Source organism: Clinocottus analis, unplaced genomic scaffold (assembly GCF_023055335.1).
Source record: "Clinocottus analis isolate CAN_PGR_092001 unplaced genomic scaffold, fCliAna1.0.p SCAF_6, whole genome shotgun sequence".
Classification (NCBI taxonomy): domain Eukaryota; kingdom Metazoa; phylum Chordata; class Actinopteri; order Perciformes; family Cottidae; genus Clinocottus; species Clinocottus analis.
The window spans coordinates 14,350,568-14,368,697 of NW_027176218.1; the positions used below are offsets into that span (position 1 = coordinate 14,350,568).

An 18,130-nucleotide genomic window follows, 5' to 3' on the forward strand; every position below is an offset into this window, starting at 1 on the left:
TGTGGATATAATGACGACGTACATGGTGGAAAGATGAATAACAGAACAGCTAGAACAGTTTGGTAAGTTCAGAAAATGACATGGACCATAATGCAGCCTGTAAAATGCAAAGACACGTCTGCTGTGAGAGGATCACAATATAGACTATATTAAAAAAATCTCTGAATTCTCATCAGTAGAGAAATGCTCTACAAATGCAGGTGCTGTATACACAATTGGGAACATTTATATTACTAAATCATATCAACCACTATATTAAACATTGCATCTTTGTCTTAGCTTCCTATCTGTCTGACTAACTGACTTATTTTTACTTCCTTAATTACCACACGTGATGACAATGAGATGAGGCATGAAGATATATCTGTTTACATAACAAAGTGTGTGTCACTGCTTATGAATCTTTTGTAGCAAAGAAGATGACGTGGTCTGGTTTTCATCAAGTCAACCGTTCAACAATATTATATAATGCCTTTATTTCAAAGTGAAAGTTATAGTTGTTATGCAAATAGGCTGATTTAAATGTTCTTTGTGTTTTGGAGATTTAATTACAAGTTTAACTTGACCCACTGCACCTAGAGTTGTTTTACAAAGTAGTGCAAGATTGTGATTTCTTGTTCACATCTCCAAATGTGTTCTTTATACAACTAGTTAAATCTGTGATTTGTTTAATGCCTGTCTGGATTACTCATGTTGGTCGCATTGTTGTAAAGTAGTGCTGCCAGTGCTGCGGTGTTTCTACTGCAGCTGTCCCCACGACACGGGTCAGTGAAATGTCGAATGGATGATTGTTCGTGCGAAATAAAATCTGAAAATGATCATGTCTGAAAATGGAATTAAAATGCTTCAATGATGAAGTTGTGATTAGTGCTCAGTTCACGTCGTCATGTTGATGTCAGAAGTGTATCAGACTAGATGGAGCAGGCAAGAAGTCAGCTGTCTGGCCTCTCATATTCACAATCCTCTACTCTGGGAACAACAGAGGCTCTGCAGGAAGTCTGACTCACATCAACCCCTTGTCTATTTTCCTCTTGTGGGGAAGTCTTATTTTTGGAGTGTGCTACACGTTCCATGCTGCAGTAAAAGATATGGCCTACATATCGAGTGTACCAGTCACACCACGACGTGCAGAGAATGGCCTGAAACAAGATGAAACAATGTGCATTCTTGACAAATCAAAGCATTTGTCTCAAATTATATGGGCCCTATTATAAATACATGTGGCTTCATGGTAGATTATATTTATCAAAGGGCTTACATTTATACACTGTAGACACAGCAACGGAGAGCCATTAGGGGTTAAGTGTCTTGCTCAAGGACACATCGACGTGGACTAGCAGAGCCGGGGCTCGAACCCGCGATCTTCTGATTGAAGGGCGGACCTGCTGACCAATAATCCTAAATTTAGCTTGAAGTTACCCAGGATTAACTACAATGTTCCCACCACTACTGCATTTTGGAAGAAATATTGAACATTAGGGTTTGCAACCCAGTAAAAGAGATGCCGCACACAATAAGTGCATATTGTCATTTGTGCTCTGACACTGAATGATGTATCTACATCTAGTAACTCAGCATTCATCCGTTGCTGTTTCTAACAGATTATCCAGAATCCTGGGCTTCATTCATTAAGCATATACCCATTTTCTTCATCAAAAAGAGCTTTTTTAATTTACTTCCCTTAACTTTTATCTTTTTTTCTACAGTTCCATATTAATTTGCATCTTGATGCAAATGTATTTTATTTGGCCTTTGACATGTTATCCACTGCACACTACTGGCTGCCTCTTTAGATTACAGTGCTCACTAATCTAGTTTACTGAATTACTCAAACAGAGGACCCCAGTCAAACTAGAGTGTGTGTGCACCGAAAGCATTATTCCACTGCAAACCATCCTGTGTGTATGTTCGGGGATAAATTACTGATCAAATACATCTCAGATTTCTTGTTTAATAAGGAGGTTTTCATGAGGATGCTTCACATCTTATTAATGTGAGTTCTCAAATGTTATTATCGAGGGCTTGAGATGTGCTTAATGACTTTTGCTCTTTTTTTTAAAGCCTGATTGCATCTATAATCTGCTGCTGTGTTGTATTTTCCTCATTGGGTATTTACACTCTGTTGTGGATTTCACGAGGATTTGGTTATTGACAAATATGAGTGTGCCTGGCATGCATTTGTGGTTGTGAAATGTAGCCTATTTTAAGAGCTGTATCCTCCTCACTTCAGAATTAAGTCCAAGATTAAAACTATGAGTCTTTGGCTCAGTAGCTCATTTAGCATTGTCGTGGCCACCACAGTAAGGACGTAGCAGATGATGCAGCCTGTGGCCCTTCCTCTGTGATGCATAGATTCACAGAGCTGCTCCCATAAAACAGTTTCCATGTGGCCTTGAGAGGTTGAGAAAGTCTGAACAAAAGCTGAAATAGGCGCAGGCTTATATGTAGGCAATATTATTCAAGTTTTACGGTCTTGTTTTCTGCACGACTGCCCTTTTCTCCCTCTCTCCCCTCTAATGCCTTGCTCTGTTGCTCTGTGCTTATGCTGTGCTGCCTGTGTCTGTCTGTCTGTAGGGTGTCTTTAATTGATGCAGACCAGATTCTCTACACTTGCGCTTATTTATACTGGATGCTTTAGTGAGCTGAAGGAACAGGATGGAGACACTTTCTCTCTTACACACACACACACACACACACACACACACACACACACACACACACACAATGACAACTAAATCACCTCCACCCCCTGCTGCGCCTCAGAGCCTGCTCGTGTAGCCAGACCATTACGAGTTGTGTGTAATTGAAAAATAAGTTTCTGTCCTTCAACCTGAAAAAGCTAGTTTTTGTTCAGAGCTAGGCCATATTGATTCTTTCTCCTTATACTCCAACATGAGCAGACATTACATTCATGTTTGCATCAACATTGTCAGGCTGTAATGTAACTTGACGTGCTCTTTTCTAGCAGTATGTAGTATTTTTGTGGACAAAAAGCTGAGATGAAATGATGGGGATTATTTATATGATGACACAAGCTGTTTGTGTCCTTTGGAGAGGAACTCCCATTTATACATTTGGTGTGATATTTCTCCTACAGCCATGCCATCACTTTCAATTCTACAGCAGCTTACAAAGGCAACTCAATCAATGTTCTGGTGCTGTTTCAATTCGAGGCTCAACCTTTGACCCAGGGCTGATCAATGCAGGTCAGATATCTCAGCCTGCTGAGAAAGACAAGGTTAAAGAAGTAACAGCTAAGCCAATAGTCATCTCAGATATAAATTTATATCACTGACCTTTCATGCGTAGAGCACAGGGAATAGAACTTTCTTCAAAAGGAATTTACGGGAAATCTGAAGCGAGAAAATGATGGTACTGTCCACCTCTCGGTTTCTTTTCTTTTTTTACTCTTCTTCCATGCTTGTTTCATGTGACTCCTTGTCCAGCTATATCTTTCCCTCCAATGTATTCCCTTTCATCTTTTCTTCTCCTTTTCTTTTTTGGTTCTCCTCACCACACTGTGCTCTTCTTTGTTTCCCCATTGAGTATTAAGGCAGCAGTTATGTCCCTGAAAAACCTTAGAAAGGAAGCCATCCATACGCTTAAAGCTCCATTACATTATTAATAGGCTTTGTTAAGAGTAATAATGACATTGCTACCAAATTAGATGTCCAGTGTTGAGTGGTATGCTGACATTTGGTGTGAAACTATTCATGTGGGTGGCTGAACTCTAGGCTGCCTGGCGCGGTGCAAGTTTACATATTCAGAAAATTGCTAAGGGTGCACTGAAGGCTCCAGGCTGCAATTTCCAGCTTCATTATGTGTGAAGTGCACCCATGGAAAATTGTGGAATAACAGTTGGCAGCTTGCCATTATCGCACTGACTTGATTTTTGCTTGTTCAAATGGGCAACAGTGGTCAAAAGATTGAACAATGTACAACATTTCAAGAGATTTTGGGAGTGCAGATCTTTTCAATTCCAATTATGCAAAAAGTAATCATCTTTTGAAATAAATGAAAAAATCATGTACTGAGGAGATACTTAGACATAAAGACCCAGACTCATCCCCAACATTTCACAAAAATGTTCTCGAATTTACTTCAATGTGGACTGAGTAAAGATGTATTCCTCGCTTCAGCCCAGAAATGCCCGTTTTGATTACAAGTGCCCTGCAGAATTGTATTATTACTCACCTGATAAACATGTTGAACGGCTTCCGCATAAAATGCCAATTACGTTGTATTATTTTTGGATTGTTGGGATTGTTTACATCTATGTTTGCTAGCTTGCAATTTTCTTCCTTGACCTTAACCGTCACTGTGCAGAGTAATGTTGAAGTTGAACTTTTGACACATTTTCTTATTCATATATCTAGGCGTAACTGTGATTTTAGGAATTTCAAACCATGTTGGGTAAAAAGCATATCAGACAAATTATTATTGAAAGCAGGCAATTTTATGGGTAAAATAATATCTGAAGGGGATTTTAAAATTGTATGTAAATATGCAAGATGGTTGCTTTTATTAGTACCCTTGTGTTCTGAATACAATCTTTAACAGCACAGCAGTCGTGTTTATAATGTCACTTATATCTCAACAGGGAATAAGGAGAGATTGCATTAAGGATGATATTGCATTTCGAAAATATTCAAAAATATACCAACTGTGATTTCATGATTATCCAGAACCACTGGGAAATTAGACTCATGTTTATGCTTGGAGTTCTTTTTGTTTCAAAATATAATTAAGGAAAGAGAGGTTTAATTTATATACTCTACCAGCAACAGCAGCTCAGGAAAAAGTTGGTGAGGAAAGAATTTCAGCCTGTGTGAACCAGTGAAACTTCTTAAAAGTACCGCAAATGTAAACGCTAATTAGAAAAAGTATCCAGCTGAAGCCGGAAAGATTCTGCGCTCTATGATTCAACAGTCTAAATAAAACCTTAGTGGACACAAACATAGTGAAGATGGGAGGCAGAGGACGGGTGCGCAGAGGCAAGGATAGTATAGTCAATATTTACCCTGAGTAATTGGTCTATGCTTCCCCCAGCAGGATACATAGACGTCCAGCGTCATCCCAATCCTTATCTCCTCCAGTTCTCCCCCACACAACCGCTGCGTGGCCACAGTTGCACACAGCAGAGTTGTGCAACCGTGCATAATGTCCCAAGATACCCACAACATGGTAGTTCAAAGCATAAAGGATCAATGAGTGAGTTACTGTACATGGACACTGCTATGTCCATCCAAGTTCTCCAGGTGACCTTAGGAGCGTTGCAGCGCCCACACAGAACAGCAGCGTGTTATAATTCTGTCAACAACACCTTTATTCATAAGGCAATCTTTGGTCTGCTCCCAAACTATCTGTGTGTTTTCGTCATGCAGAGAAGTGTCGGACAATACTTTTTTGTATGCTCACTGTCCCGAATGCCAGAACGGAAATGTGAAAACAGGCTTTTGTGTACACTGCCCTCTCATCTTGGAATATGTTGCAGAATGTTTTAAAGCTCAAGGAACTGACCACTTTTAAATCTAGATTGAAAGAAAAAGGGGCAGGTTCCCAAAAATGTAGCTGTTTTGTAAAGGAAGTAATCACAAATATTGCACATATTCACTGACGGTTACATTGGGTGAGGCCCCCCCACAAATCATAAATGGTAATTGGAATGCGTTTCAGTTCTCATAAATTGCAAGAGCCGTTGCTCTTTATCCATCCCTTCCCCTTCTGTATATTGCAAGAGGCAAACGATGGGTTTGCATCATCCCGTCAGAGGATCAGAAGGGTCGTGTTCTCTCATGAGAGGATCTATCTATGGTTTCCACAATCTGCTGCGGTAAAAGAGCACCAGGAGAGCGATGATGTAACAGCGGATGGTTTCTATGTGTCAGTTACTCAGCTGCACTCTGAGAAGTAGCGACTAAGTGAATATCAACTGGCTTTGAACCTGAGCGCTTGGTTATGAATTCACAAACACTGAAATGTCAAAGCTTTTTATTTGTACGGTGGTACAATGGATCCCTCAGTAATGTGCACTGCCTCGTTGAGAATGTGTCCCTGTAATGATTAATTAGAGAAAACAAGCCCTGCTCAAAGTGAATTCATTTATCTGATTTATTTTGAAATGCAGAAAGAACAGAGGCTGCATCTATTCCTTAAACAGCACTATAGTATGACATTTAATCTCTTTGAACACTGAATATGATATCTTTGAATGGTCAACTAATAATGATGATATTAATGTCCCTGAGGACCTTTTTTTTCTCCATCATTTTCACATCGCTGTTCTTCTCAATCTGAGTCGTTGAAGAAAGAGAGATACATTTTGGGACCCAATCAGTCACTTTACTGGTTAACCCCATTGTTCCTTGAGGCTTAAAGGTCCACACCTCTTGGCTCCAGTCACCCCTCCTCCGCCCGGCTCTCTAATGTAATGAAGAGGCCTCTACCAGCTGAACCCCGCTTCCAGCACTGCAGCATGAAAGTGTTCCCCGCTCTGTCCGGAGCTCCTCATTAACGCCCCATAGTATTGTTTATGAGCTTTGCTGTTCACCTCATAGTGTCGACCCTCGGCCGAAAGCCCATGTTTCACATTCCAGCCCATTATACCACAGCTGCACTGCGTCAACTATAAATGCCCGGAAGGAGCTCAGGGCACTTACTGCTGTGTCTGCATATGTGTGTGTCTTTGTTCAAGACACAGGCTTCATGTTTTATTTGTTTGTTTGTACATGATGGTTCTTTGGGAGTTTCCTTATCTGCCTGATTATAATACTGCCTTGCTTTAAACTTGACTCTACCGCGCAAAATACTGTTAACATTAAATGACCCACCTTTGCTTTTGTATTCATGAGATCGCCCCTGTGTATATTTACAAGCGGATTGATATAGCTTTTTAAGGAGAGACACTGCCTTTATTGTTTTGCTATCTTTAGAGAATGGAGATAATAACGGTCTCCCAATTTGCCTGTGTCGATGCATATCGCTGGAATGCAATATCTCTCCACCTGTTTAATTTCTTCATGGTGGTAGATCGTAATAATCAGTTCTCTTTCATTCTTTCCCTTCAACCAGAGAGCCAGCTTCTCCCAGGGAATAACTTCACCACAGAGTGCAACATCCCTGGAAACTTCATGTGTGGAGATGGGAAGTGCGTCCCAGGTGGGTGGCAGTGCGACGGATTGCCCGACTGCTTTGACAACAGCGATGAGACAGGCTGTCGTAAGTCCAGTTTAGACTCCATTATCAAATCCTTTTTTCTTTTCTTTTTTTACAGCCCTTAGCTGTGCCTTAAAGCAAGGAAGCCAGATAGCCTATCTGTCACACCAACTCGCAATTCCTGAACTCCTCTTGCTATCCAACATTCTCCCACCCCGACCCATACAGCCATAAAGGCCATATAAACCTAATTCTCTGCCAATTTAAATTAACTTTCTTCCTCAGTCCTTTCCTCTCCCTCACAGCGTGCACCCGTCCTGCTTCCTGTTAGACCCACGGCCTCCAGTTCAGCACCAGCGCGCCAACTTAATACCATCAAAGCAAAGGCCGATTAGGTCTGTGCGCGGGAATAGTAGCGCATGCATAATTCTACTGTAAGGCTACAGTAATAGTTCCGTTTTGATCCTCACTTTTAGTTGGCTTTGATCTCTCTGGTCTGCTGCTCCTCCTCTTCCCCCGCCCATCCCCGTCACAGCACTATACAAAGATGAGACTGCTGATGGAGATTGACTTGGAGGCCTCGCCACACTGAATGGAAACCCCCATCCCCTTATATATTCATTCATCTCTCAATCCCGTTTTTGGTTCTCTCTGCACCCTATATGGTCAGATGGTTTTTGTTTTTTGACTTGGAATGTGCTTCACAGAGGCTTGTTTCCAATTAGAAAAGCATGATCATCTTCTTAGAGTTTTTTTCCTTCTTTTACCCAGCTGTGTGGTTTGTCCTCCATTCTGTCAGTTCATTTTCATCTTTTCTCCTCCAGCAGTCATTTCTTTCAATGCGCTTTCTTTTTGGTAGCTGAGTGAACCGGCAGACTATTCTTGACAAAGTTGTCTTCTGTAACCTACCAGTACACAAACAGACACGCTCAGCCCACAGAGTTAAACATTACAGTAATCAACCTTTTAGTTTGTAATGCCTTAATCATCTACAGTATATACATGGGTACATTTCAAGAGGTGTCTTGAAATGTCAGCTTTACTCTTGACATCCCTGTAACTTAGAATAAGTCATACACTACTGAGATGGATGTGTCCTGTGCTCATGATTCTCATCATTCAATGGCCTTAAACTGTCAGCAACTGTCAGAATGATATTGCGATGCATTGAGGCTAATTGCATCAGAATGAAATGCATTAAGGTCTCCTGTTTTATCTAGTTACGCAATTTGTGTTTCAGTTTGTAACACTCAAAATCACCTCAAGTACTTTTACTTTGAACCCTCAGACAAGCAAGACTTTGCTGTTGGTTGCTGACACTACATGCTATACTGGTAAAGATAAAAGCAAGTTATCATAAAGCATCAGACTCAGCCTGCCTCTTCCGTTGTCAGAAGACTATTTGTGTTTGTTGTCGACATCTACATTATCTGCTCTGGCATAAGTAGGCCTTATTATCCTCAAATAGATGGCTACTTGTCAGTCGATATCTCCGGCGACTGCTTCACAAAACTCCCAAGACAAACCTCTAGCTCCATTAGGGGCTTTGCAGCGTCAGACAGACAAGGGAGGGGAAGACAAGGGAAGGGAGTGAGCGAAGGAAAGGAAGTAGAGAGAAGGACTCATTACGGTGGTGTACAGCAGGAGCTCAGTCTGGATGTCTATTATCTGAGGGGAACACAATGCCTGCAAGCTTTGAGACTGCAGTTCTGTATTCACAGCAAGAGCAATCTTAATTAGACACCCCCCCTCCAAGAAAACACACACAAAAACACACGCACATACACATGTATTGAACAGAGGAAGATGGTACATTTGCTAACTTGAAAGACAGTGTGTGGACTTAACTTATTCTCTTTCTGTCTTTGAGCTACATGATTTTTAAAAAAATGCACATTCCTTACGAAATGCTAAAAACAGTGTATCGTTTTGGAATGAAAAGGACCGTGTCTGGCCACGGTCCTTTTCATTTTACCACAAGATCAGTAGGTGGCCTACAATGATCTCTATTTTTTACCACTTTTGCACCAGAAGACGGTTGTGGTAAGAGAGTGCATCCCCTGTAAGCCCACACTCGGCAGCAGATTGTGCTGATGTGAGTATTTCTAATGAAACGAATACTTATGCAGAGCCTGAGGTAAAGGTCATATATGGTGACATATCCCTGGTCTCTCATTAATGAGAATTTTGGAAACTGTGTAGCTAAAAGGGAAACACAAAGAAGAACAAATCAGTTTGGACTTGCAAATTATTTAGCGGATCAATTTTCCTTCTGAATCTGTATGAAATTAGTAAACTTGAAGACAGTTTTACAAAGCATACTCACTTGAATACACTGTGATTGTATCAGTCCAATCAGTACAAAAGTGCTTTGCAAGACCGAGCAACCCACACGTGAACTGACGATGACACTGTCTGGCAGAGTTTCATTTTTCTCGAGCAGAAATACCCTTTTTCTGGCTGTTTAGTTGATATGACTATATTTTATTCCAGTGCTATCAGAGGGTGAAGAAGTTCAGAATACAATCATGCAAACCTGGTCTGGGCCTGCTCATCTTTGTCCTTAATGTATTTACTTATTGTAGATGTGTGTGCCACAGTCTGCTACACCTCACAGGCCAGGAATTGTCTCTCTAATGGTCAGGGGAATGTGTATTCACTTAGAAAAGACAGGCTTCTCCCTTCCTCCCGATCCCTGCTGCTCCTCTCTTGTTTGTTTGTTCTTCCGGTCCCCTCAAGCACAAGGGTCAAATTGAGTCATGTAAATATCTGTTGCGTGCTCTTAAATAACGGTCTGGGCTAAGAGAAGACGCAATATCTCCAGCCTGAGTTTATTGCATTTAAGATGCCGCTTATTGTATTACTCTCTTACTGCGCGAGGCCGGGACCTCCCTACAGATCATTTTAATCAAGTTCTTTTTTTTTTTAGCTGTAACCTCTGTTTATACCACGTACCTGAATTTAAGATGAAACAATATCAGTACTTTTTTTTTTCAGTATCTCCAATACTGAACATCTGCTTCATGTGTGTGTGCTTGTATGTATATGTGTTGGCAGATCTGAGGGGTTTTCAAGCTATGATTCAGATACAGGCTGCTTAGTAATTCCTCACACAAAGAGGTCAAAATTACCACCCTGCTTGCCGGTGTCCATAACGACAGGCTGGGAGAGTGTTGGACGAAATGGATCCTGACAGAGGAGAGAAGGAGGAGGGCTGACTGCGCTTACTGGGCCTCAGAGCCAGGATTAGCCTCTTTGCCCTTGTCTGGGCAGGGCATGGGCAGGCAAGCGAGGACAGATGTGTAGTGGGGCTGAAACAGTGAGTGTACATGATGTATAAAGCAAGAAGTGGGGAATCAAAGATGGGGAGACAGAAATGCAGTATGGAGAGAGAGAAAAGACAGAGAAAGCTATTTCAAAGAAATGTTGTGTTCTAAACTGGTCCTGCAGTCTGAGGCTGTGGCCTCTCTGTGTGGACGTAGTCATGTATTCAGATTATCCAGTCCTACTTTCTCCATGCTTTTAGCTTGACGATTCATCAGTAGCGCCAGTGACTCTAAAAGATCAAAACAGAACACATAGAAGGACTGCTTCTCTCTTTATATGCTGTCCAAAATGCAAAAGAAAGTTTGCATGTGTGAATTTGTCCATAATGACATTACATATAATCTTGGGTTTCCAGTCACAAACTGGATGTTGGATGTTGGGCCCTCCTCTTATTTAGAGAAATGGTTGGGGAAACAGGTTTTTAAGAACACCGAAGGGGTCCCAAGATACATCTGATGTGTCACGTGATGAGAAATAGGCTAGGTGACAGTCAAAAACAGTTTATTTCTACAAAGATTTGTTGGTTTTTCTGACTTCTTTCAAATAATCCCCATGTTTTTGTGAAATAAAGAATAATTTTTGACATTCAGGCTTCAAAGCAGGGCTGAATAACACAATCTCCCTCCTCAAATGACTCGTTAAATTCATAAGCAATAAAGTGAAACATTGCTCAATTCAAAGCACTCTTGGGTTTGTACTGCATCAGCCTTATTGGTCTGGTATAACCAGCAGCTAATGCTGTCCAATGTTCCACTTCAGATGACTATTGCTGCGTAACTAAAATTGCAATGTCAGTTGGCTGACTTTAATGACTCCTCCTTACTTGAGCTACACATTTTTAGCATGCACTGTAATGCTTTAATTGTCATTTGTGGCCACAGTGGTGCTGATCAGCAAAAGTTATGTAATCTGGATTTAAACAGAACAATTTCTGAAGAGAAAGTTAACAATCGTAGACATGTAAAACATGTGACTTGTGCCACAAAGCAAACCTTCTTTATTTAATAACATTTGCTGCAACATGACCTATTTATCAATTGTACAGTAGTCCTGGCCTCTCCTGCCCTACTTTATTCAATCACTGGGATGAACAACAGGATCGGTGGCAAATTGGAGGCCCAAAGGGGCTGATGTTTTCTTGGTTACTTTAGAAGTCTATTAATACTTGATAACAATTAGGGGATGCAACCATATGGAGTTTTCATTGCCCAAGGCACTATTGATCCGGTTAGCTCTTCATGTAGGTAAACAAAGAATTAATTTTAGTGGATTACTGGAATCGTATCATATTATTGCTTTCCGCAGTCAAAACACAGCCAAAGCCTGGAGCAACATCAATGGTGCTTTTTGTTTTTCTGTCTACTGACCTCCACAAAATGCCCACGAGATATCAAGCTCAAAAGAGCCAATAAATGCTGCAACAAAGTTTTCCTAGACAGCAGGGGTGGAGATAGCTAAAAAGACTCCTGAGACAGATTGGTTATGATTAAGATATGAAGGCTCATGCTCAAAACCACCCCATGTGGGGAAGGGTTTGTTTATGAGTGTGTTTTAAAAAAAAAAAAAGAACAATGACCAATGCACTTGAACACAAAAAGGCAAATGTGTTTGTTCTTCTGTTGGCGCTCCGCTTCCTTGCTTAAAGGTAAACTTTGCTCTGAGAGTGTGTTTGCATGTGTGTGTCTGTGTGGGTGTTTACATTTGGAAAGACACCCGGATGAGGAAAAGCAGGTGGGATTGGAAGACTTAAACTGGAGCATGTCTGTTTAAGGCCAGCCCGGAAAAAAAGAAAAGAGGAAAATGAAGAGAATGGGATGCACTAATAGCAGGAAACGTTAGGACAGCAGAGGGAGGTTTAATGGGACGGAGTCTGGTGCATCCCCATGCGCCTAATGACTGACTGATCAATGAGCTGCTGTAATTAAATACCAAGGAACAGGGATGAAATATTGATAAGCGTCTTACATGCAGTCTCTTAGACTGATTCTGTCTCCTGATGTCTGTCTTCTTCTTCTAAGTTGCTCTTTTAGATTGAATGTCATGCCAGATTGGAAGTCACAAATTAAGCAAAATGATTGCTTTGAAATTTTCAAAGAAATAAGAAATGCAGCCTTGTCAATTTACAGTATTGTGTTGGGCACTACCAGTTAAAATAATGTAATTGTAGCAGCATATTGCTTTCTATGATGAATATTGCAGCAGGGCTTTTATCTGGCAGATCTTACTCGCTGCATCCTCACTGTGTGCCCTGGCCTTTCTCTCTGCATCTTTTACAAGGAGTTGCTAAAATATAACTGATATTTAAGCACGTGCCGACTACTTGCTTCCTCACCTAGCATGAAGTTTGACGGTGTTGCACAACGCCATTGGTCTGTAAACTCTCGGCCCTTGAGTTGAAGGCAGCTCAACGATGTTGCAATGTCTCTTCCTGCACACAGGAGGTTATTATATTGTACAACTAACGTGTAGGGCTTAGACAGTGAAACGCACCGAATGATTATTTTGATCCCCAAGCCCTGTAGACTGAAACTACCCTTGCCCTTCTTGCTTACACCCTGACTCCATTACCTATTGATTTCCTCCCCGAAGAAACCTCAACAAGGTCAGAGGAACCTTTCGAGCCGTCAGCTGTCTCCACTCTTTCGCAGCCTCGGTTCTCCCCCGCTCGCTCGACTCGCACTGTTTTCTTTCTTGTTCGTCTCTTCCCCTGGTCTTTCGCCTCACTTTGTCAATCACACATGCCCATCACGACTGAGCCTACCTATGCCGAACAAGTTATTCTCTTCTCTGGGGAGTTGAGGAGAGAGAGAAAAGGGGAAAAATGTGGAGAAGGGCATAGAGGTGCATATTTGGGGAAGAGCAAAGCACTCTATCTGCAACAGGAGTAATGCTGTCAGATTCAGCCTGACATGAATGCCGAACCCACAGGGGAGATAAAGACTGTGAAGAAGTGACGAACGGTAGAGCATTCTGTTTCAAATTGCATTATAGTTTATCAGATGATGGTCTGGATTTTGTTTTTTACTTAAGATGGAAACGTTTGATTTCAAATCTATGAAAATAAAACAAAGGAGGCATGCATTTTTGTAGAAAGTACACTGCAGTATTGCAGAACCAATTTTAGGCAGATGTGAAAATAAGCACCTCGGTGGAGTGTGTGGGTGCCTGTAATTGTGCAGGAGACCATAAAACAGAGGAAAAGAGAGAGAGGGGGCACATTTATGTGTAGGTTTTTGTGCCTTTGTTTGTGTGTCTCGTGCATTTCTGCGGGATCCAACTATGTTTCTCTGCTGGTTACAATCGAGCTTGACTGCTATTCATTAGTTTTCGTTTGTGCCGCTCAGCTGAACACTGGAACTTAGTTTGGAAGTCGTCCAATACTCTGCCTGCTTTTCGTAAACAACTAAAGGCTCAGCGAAGAGATCGAAAGCGTGGCATTGGACTTTTGCGGTTCAGACCTAGAAACAGAGTGTTGACAGAAGGGATCAAGACTGGGTATACTGGGTCATCGTAGGTTGCATAGTAAGGCAGAGGTGCTCAAATCAGTCAGCATTACCTGATTCTAAAGTCCCAGACCTGGAGTCAAACAGGACCCCTTCATAGGAGCATCAACGGAAGTTCGTTTGCGCTTCTTCTACCCTCAACTTGCTCTTTCTAATTATTGTTTTCTCTTCTTGCTCTGAAAGCTGCGCAGCTCAGGCTATAAAGGGCCACACATCCCCAGAATACAGCTAAGCACATTATCGCTATGTTTCCAACCAGTGCTGTCTCTCCCACCCACGACTTTCCCTTCCTTCATAAGCTTGCCCTTCGTATGACTTTTGAGCTAATTTGGAACACAACCACTGGGTCAGATGAATCCTACCAGCAGTACAAGTGGTAATGAGGATTGGGATGAGGGAGGGAGTGAATGGGGAATTTCAGAGCAATAACAGAGCTGTCCCTATCGCCAAGCAAATAAAAATAGCAGACAGGATTTATGTGCATGAGAAGAGAAATATGCTAAGCGCACATCTTTCCAGACCAGCACATGTTTTCGTTATTTCTCATAATAGGTCAAATAAAAAAAAAGTATAAAAAAATGACTATAAATGGTGTTTTTGTTATTCTTAGTATTTTTATTACTTGGTCTTTGTTTGCAGCCAGACACATTTCAACATGCCCCCCCACAGCTGCACGTCTTTGTATCTTTTCTTTTATGTGTTTCCGCAGCTCAAAGCCATGACTGTTTTCTCTCTGGACTCCAATGAACGTGATATACCATGCAATATGAGCTTAGGGTGGTTAGGGCCTCTGCTGTCCAGGTAAACAAAGGCTTCCCAGACTACAGACACAGAGATCGGGCGCTATCCCAGCTTCCTCCTGCGTTCAGCGGATTACATTTCATCCTGGAGACGGGCGCTCCAAACCCTCGTGGTTGTTATGCCCAACCCTCCCCCTCGCTACACATAATCGCCGCAGCTTGAAAGAGCTCATAAATCAGCCTACCACAATACATTGTAGAGGGAAAAATGTGCGCCCCTGGCATTTGAGGTGGCACAATGCCAACCTACGAGGAGGCCAATTCCAGGCTTTGTATTCAGTAGAGAGGGAAAAACAGAGACCGTTTGGTGGCTTGCTTGAGATATCTCGCATGCCCACTCACTGTCGCCGCCCTGTGTGTTTGAGTGCGTGGGCTGCTCCATCCTTTAGTTGTTCTGTAATGTTTGAAAGGCTTAAAATGCTCGAACCTCACTGGCATTAACTTATATTCTTATTTAACTCGTATCATGTAAATGTATCAGCTGTAATTGGTAGCTTTCGCTTTCTCTCTCGCCAATAGATATTTCTTATTCCTTTATTAGTCCCGCGGTGGGGGAATTTCAGGATTACAGCTGCAAACAGGGTAAAGTGCACACAAGAGACAGAGTAAAAAATCAAAACAAGTAATATAAATAATAAACGGTAGAAAACAGTAGAATCTACAATACTGAATTTTATATATATGTAGACAGAATACAAATATAACTATTATATGAACAATGTATTAATATTATTATTGCACAGGTTGAAGTGTTTGAAGTGTTATTTGTGGTCTACTGAAAAAAAGGTCAATAGCTATTACAATTCAAGTGTAAACCTTTTTTTAATGCACCATCAACTTGTTGCCATTTAAATTCCAGCATGTTATGTATATTGTTTGTAAATATAGAATTTAATTGAATAGATTGTTTTCTAGTTCCCGTACCGGTGCATCGTTAGTCTCCGATACGTACAAATACAACAGGAGTAGCTCTCACACAAAGCTTTTGTATTATAATGCACCGAAGGGAATAATGCATGAGTAGAGAAACCGAGGTCTGAGCAACGATCCTGTATTTCACACACGTGGCTTATTAATTTAAACCGCAAATGTCGATGCATGCCCTCCCTGTGTGTTTGGAGTGTGTGGGAAGCTCCATCCTTTTGTTGTTCTGCAATATTAAAAATTTATTATGTAAATGTATCAGCTGTAATTGGTAGCTTTTGCCTTTCTTCTCTCGAATAGGGATGCACTAATCCCAATTCTTTTAGTCCCGATTCGATCGAGTTTTGGGTATCGGATGTCTTTTGAATAACTTTTTGGAGTTGCCATTGGGCTTTACAATTCTTATATCCCAAAGATTGAGCTAAAGCAAGGTCTTTTATTTCCTGATGTCTTTTTCAGAATCTACCTGCAATCTTGTTTTTCACCTTCTGCCACGGAAGATCAATGTGTTTGAGTTAAAACGAGGGGCTAGTGCTAAACGAAGGCTGCCAAGCATTGATGTTCTGCAGGCTCCTCACTCAGTCTCAGTCAGGCCTGTCCTGGGAGATAACACCAGTGGCCTGCTTAGGCTGATCAATGGCGTAATCCATTCAAACACTCTCCCACACGACTTGCTCTCTTTGTCTTTGTCATTCATTTGTTTTTATTCTCTTATCAGTACTTTTTGTTCAGGATTTTACCCTTTACTTGTCATACTTCAGAGACCACAAAGATAATCATTAAAGAACAAAAAAAAAGAGCTGAGTAATTAATTAGTCTCTATAAGAAAGCAGCTGTTTGACGGTTTCAACTTTGTGCAACGGGTAAAGGTTTAATGGTTTGCTGTTTTAATTTTAGAACATGCAGTTGTGTCTGTCATTTAATTGTCAATAAAACCATTAAGGCAGCTTGGCCTCCGTTCTTTTGTACATCTTGGCCAAGGTTAATTCTGTCTTAAAACATAATGTGGTGCATTAAGAATTGCTGCATCATTGCATAGACTAAACCATTGTTTTTCTTTCCACCACTTCCCCCAACCCTCCATCTGTCTTTAGCTAAGGTCAAGTCAAAGTGTGCCCCTACATTCTTCGCCTGCGCTAATGGTGTCCACTGCATCATCGGACGCTTCCACTGTAACGGCTTCAGTGACTGTCCTGACGGAAGTGACGAGGAAAACTGCAGTGAGTCTCGCACAACAACTATTTCCAATAATAGCAATCTGTCTACTCATGCCATGAGTCATGTTCTGCTCCAGTCTTAACGGTTTGAACTGCAGCTGTGTGCTAATGGGTTGAGTATTGAATATGTAACTATTCCTGTGAAATCTGAGCAAGGAAACAGTTCATTTTGTTTCACTATGAACAATATTTATTAAAAGACCTTGCTTACAAAACTCAACTGACACCCTGTGACCTCCATCTTTAACGAAGATTTAGTTTTAAAAGCAAAGATCTTTTTTTTTCAGAGGGACAGAACTCGCATGATGGTGGGGGAAGGCGTGGTCAGGCACAATCATTTATTTTTTAAACCTGGTTACTTTTTTTTTAATCACTTTAGTTTTTGTAATACCAGAGCAGTATTGGTCATACTTTTGTAAGTGTTAAACAAGTTTTCTGTTTGTCCTTCCCTTCATAGGAATGTCATTCTCTAAAGGAAGCATTGTTGCTGTCTCCTCCAATCACTATCAAATTCTGTGTTTAGAAGAGATAATAATCGAGGTGAAGAGTTATGAGTGGGAAATGTAGCAAATTCTATCGCATGAAGACGAAAGTTTGAGTAATTTTATTTGTTTTAATGACTTGTAACTTCCGAATCTGCAGTCTTGGGCCTAGCTTTGCCTTCCAGGCAGGTTATTACACATATTGAATTGAAATGATGGACAATAGGAACGTTGGGGTCCAGGTATAGTCTGTGTTATCAGGCATATTGTTTTGTCCTCACATGACCCCATCCCTGCTTTCCCGTTGGGGTGTTTGCATCAAGCCGATCACTCACCATTGTCAGAGGCAGTGTTCCTCGCCTGCAGGGCACCACGCTCACAAATCTAATCTAGCCATTTAAATGGAGCTTTTGCTCCACGCTCCTAGCACATACTGCGTCACCACTGTGTAATTCTGGATCTTCTCAGGAGATAAATCTGCCTCATTTCGCGGAAGCTAAAGACCAGAACATAAAAGGAAGTGATAGTGCCGGCCAGGATTTTGTTGTATTTTTCAGTTTGATTTTCATCAGCCGCACCAGATCAAATTATTTACTACTGTAACTCACACTGTTTTTAATGTTTTACTTCTGCACCAAAATTCCCCATGAAAATGTAAATCCCATGTTTTTCTCTTGCATTGAATCAAATCAAAGTGTTGTTGATGGGAAGGGAAGTACACA

The 18,130-nt window shown here is 41.2% G+C and overlaps 1 protein-coding gene across 4 annotated transcripts in view; it reads left to right on the forward strand.

Annotated features, from left to right (window-relative positions):
- Positions 1 to 18,130, forward strand: part of ldlrad3 (low density lipoprotein receptor class A domain containing 3) — a 68,822-nt gene that overhangs the window by 17,376 nt on the left and 33,316 nt on the right. For 3 of the 4 annotated variants that reach the window (XM_068603149.1, XM_068603150.1, XM_068603148.1), the window contains 2 exons: positions 7,072 to 7,218; positions 16,804 to 16,929. In XM_068603149.1, the coding sequence (XP_068459250.1) occupies positions 7,072 to 7,218; positions 16,804 to 16,929 (273 nt within the window). The remainder of the gene's footprint in view (positions 1 to 7,071; positions 7,219 to 16,803; positions 16,930 to 18,130) is intronic. The other variant, XM_068603151.1, reaches the window with a different exon arrangement.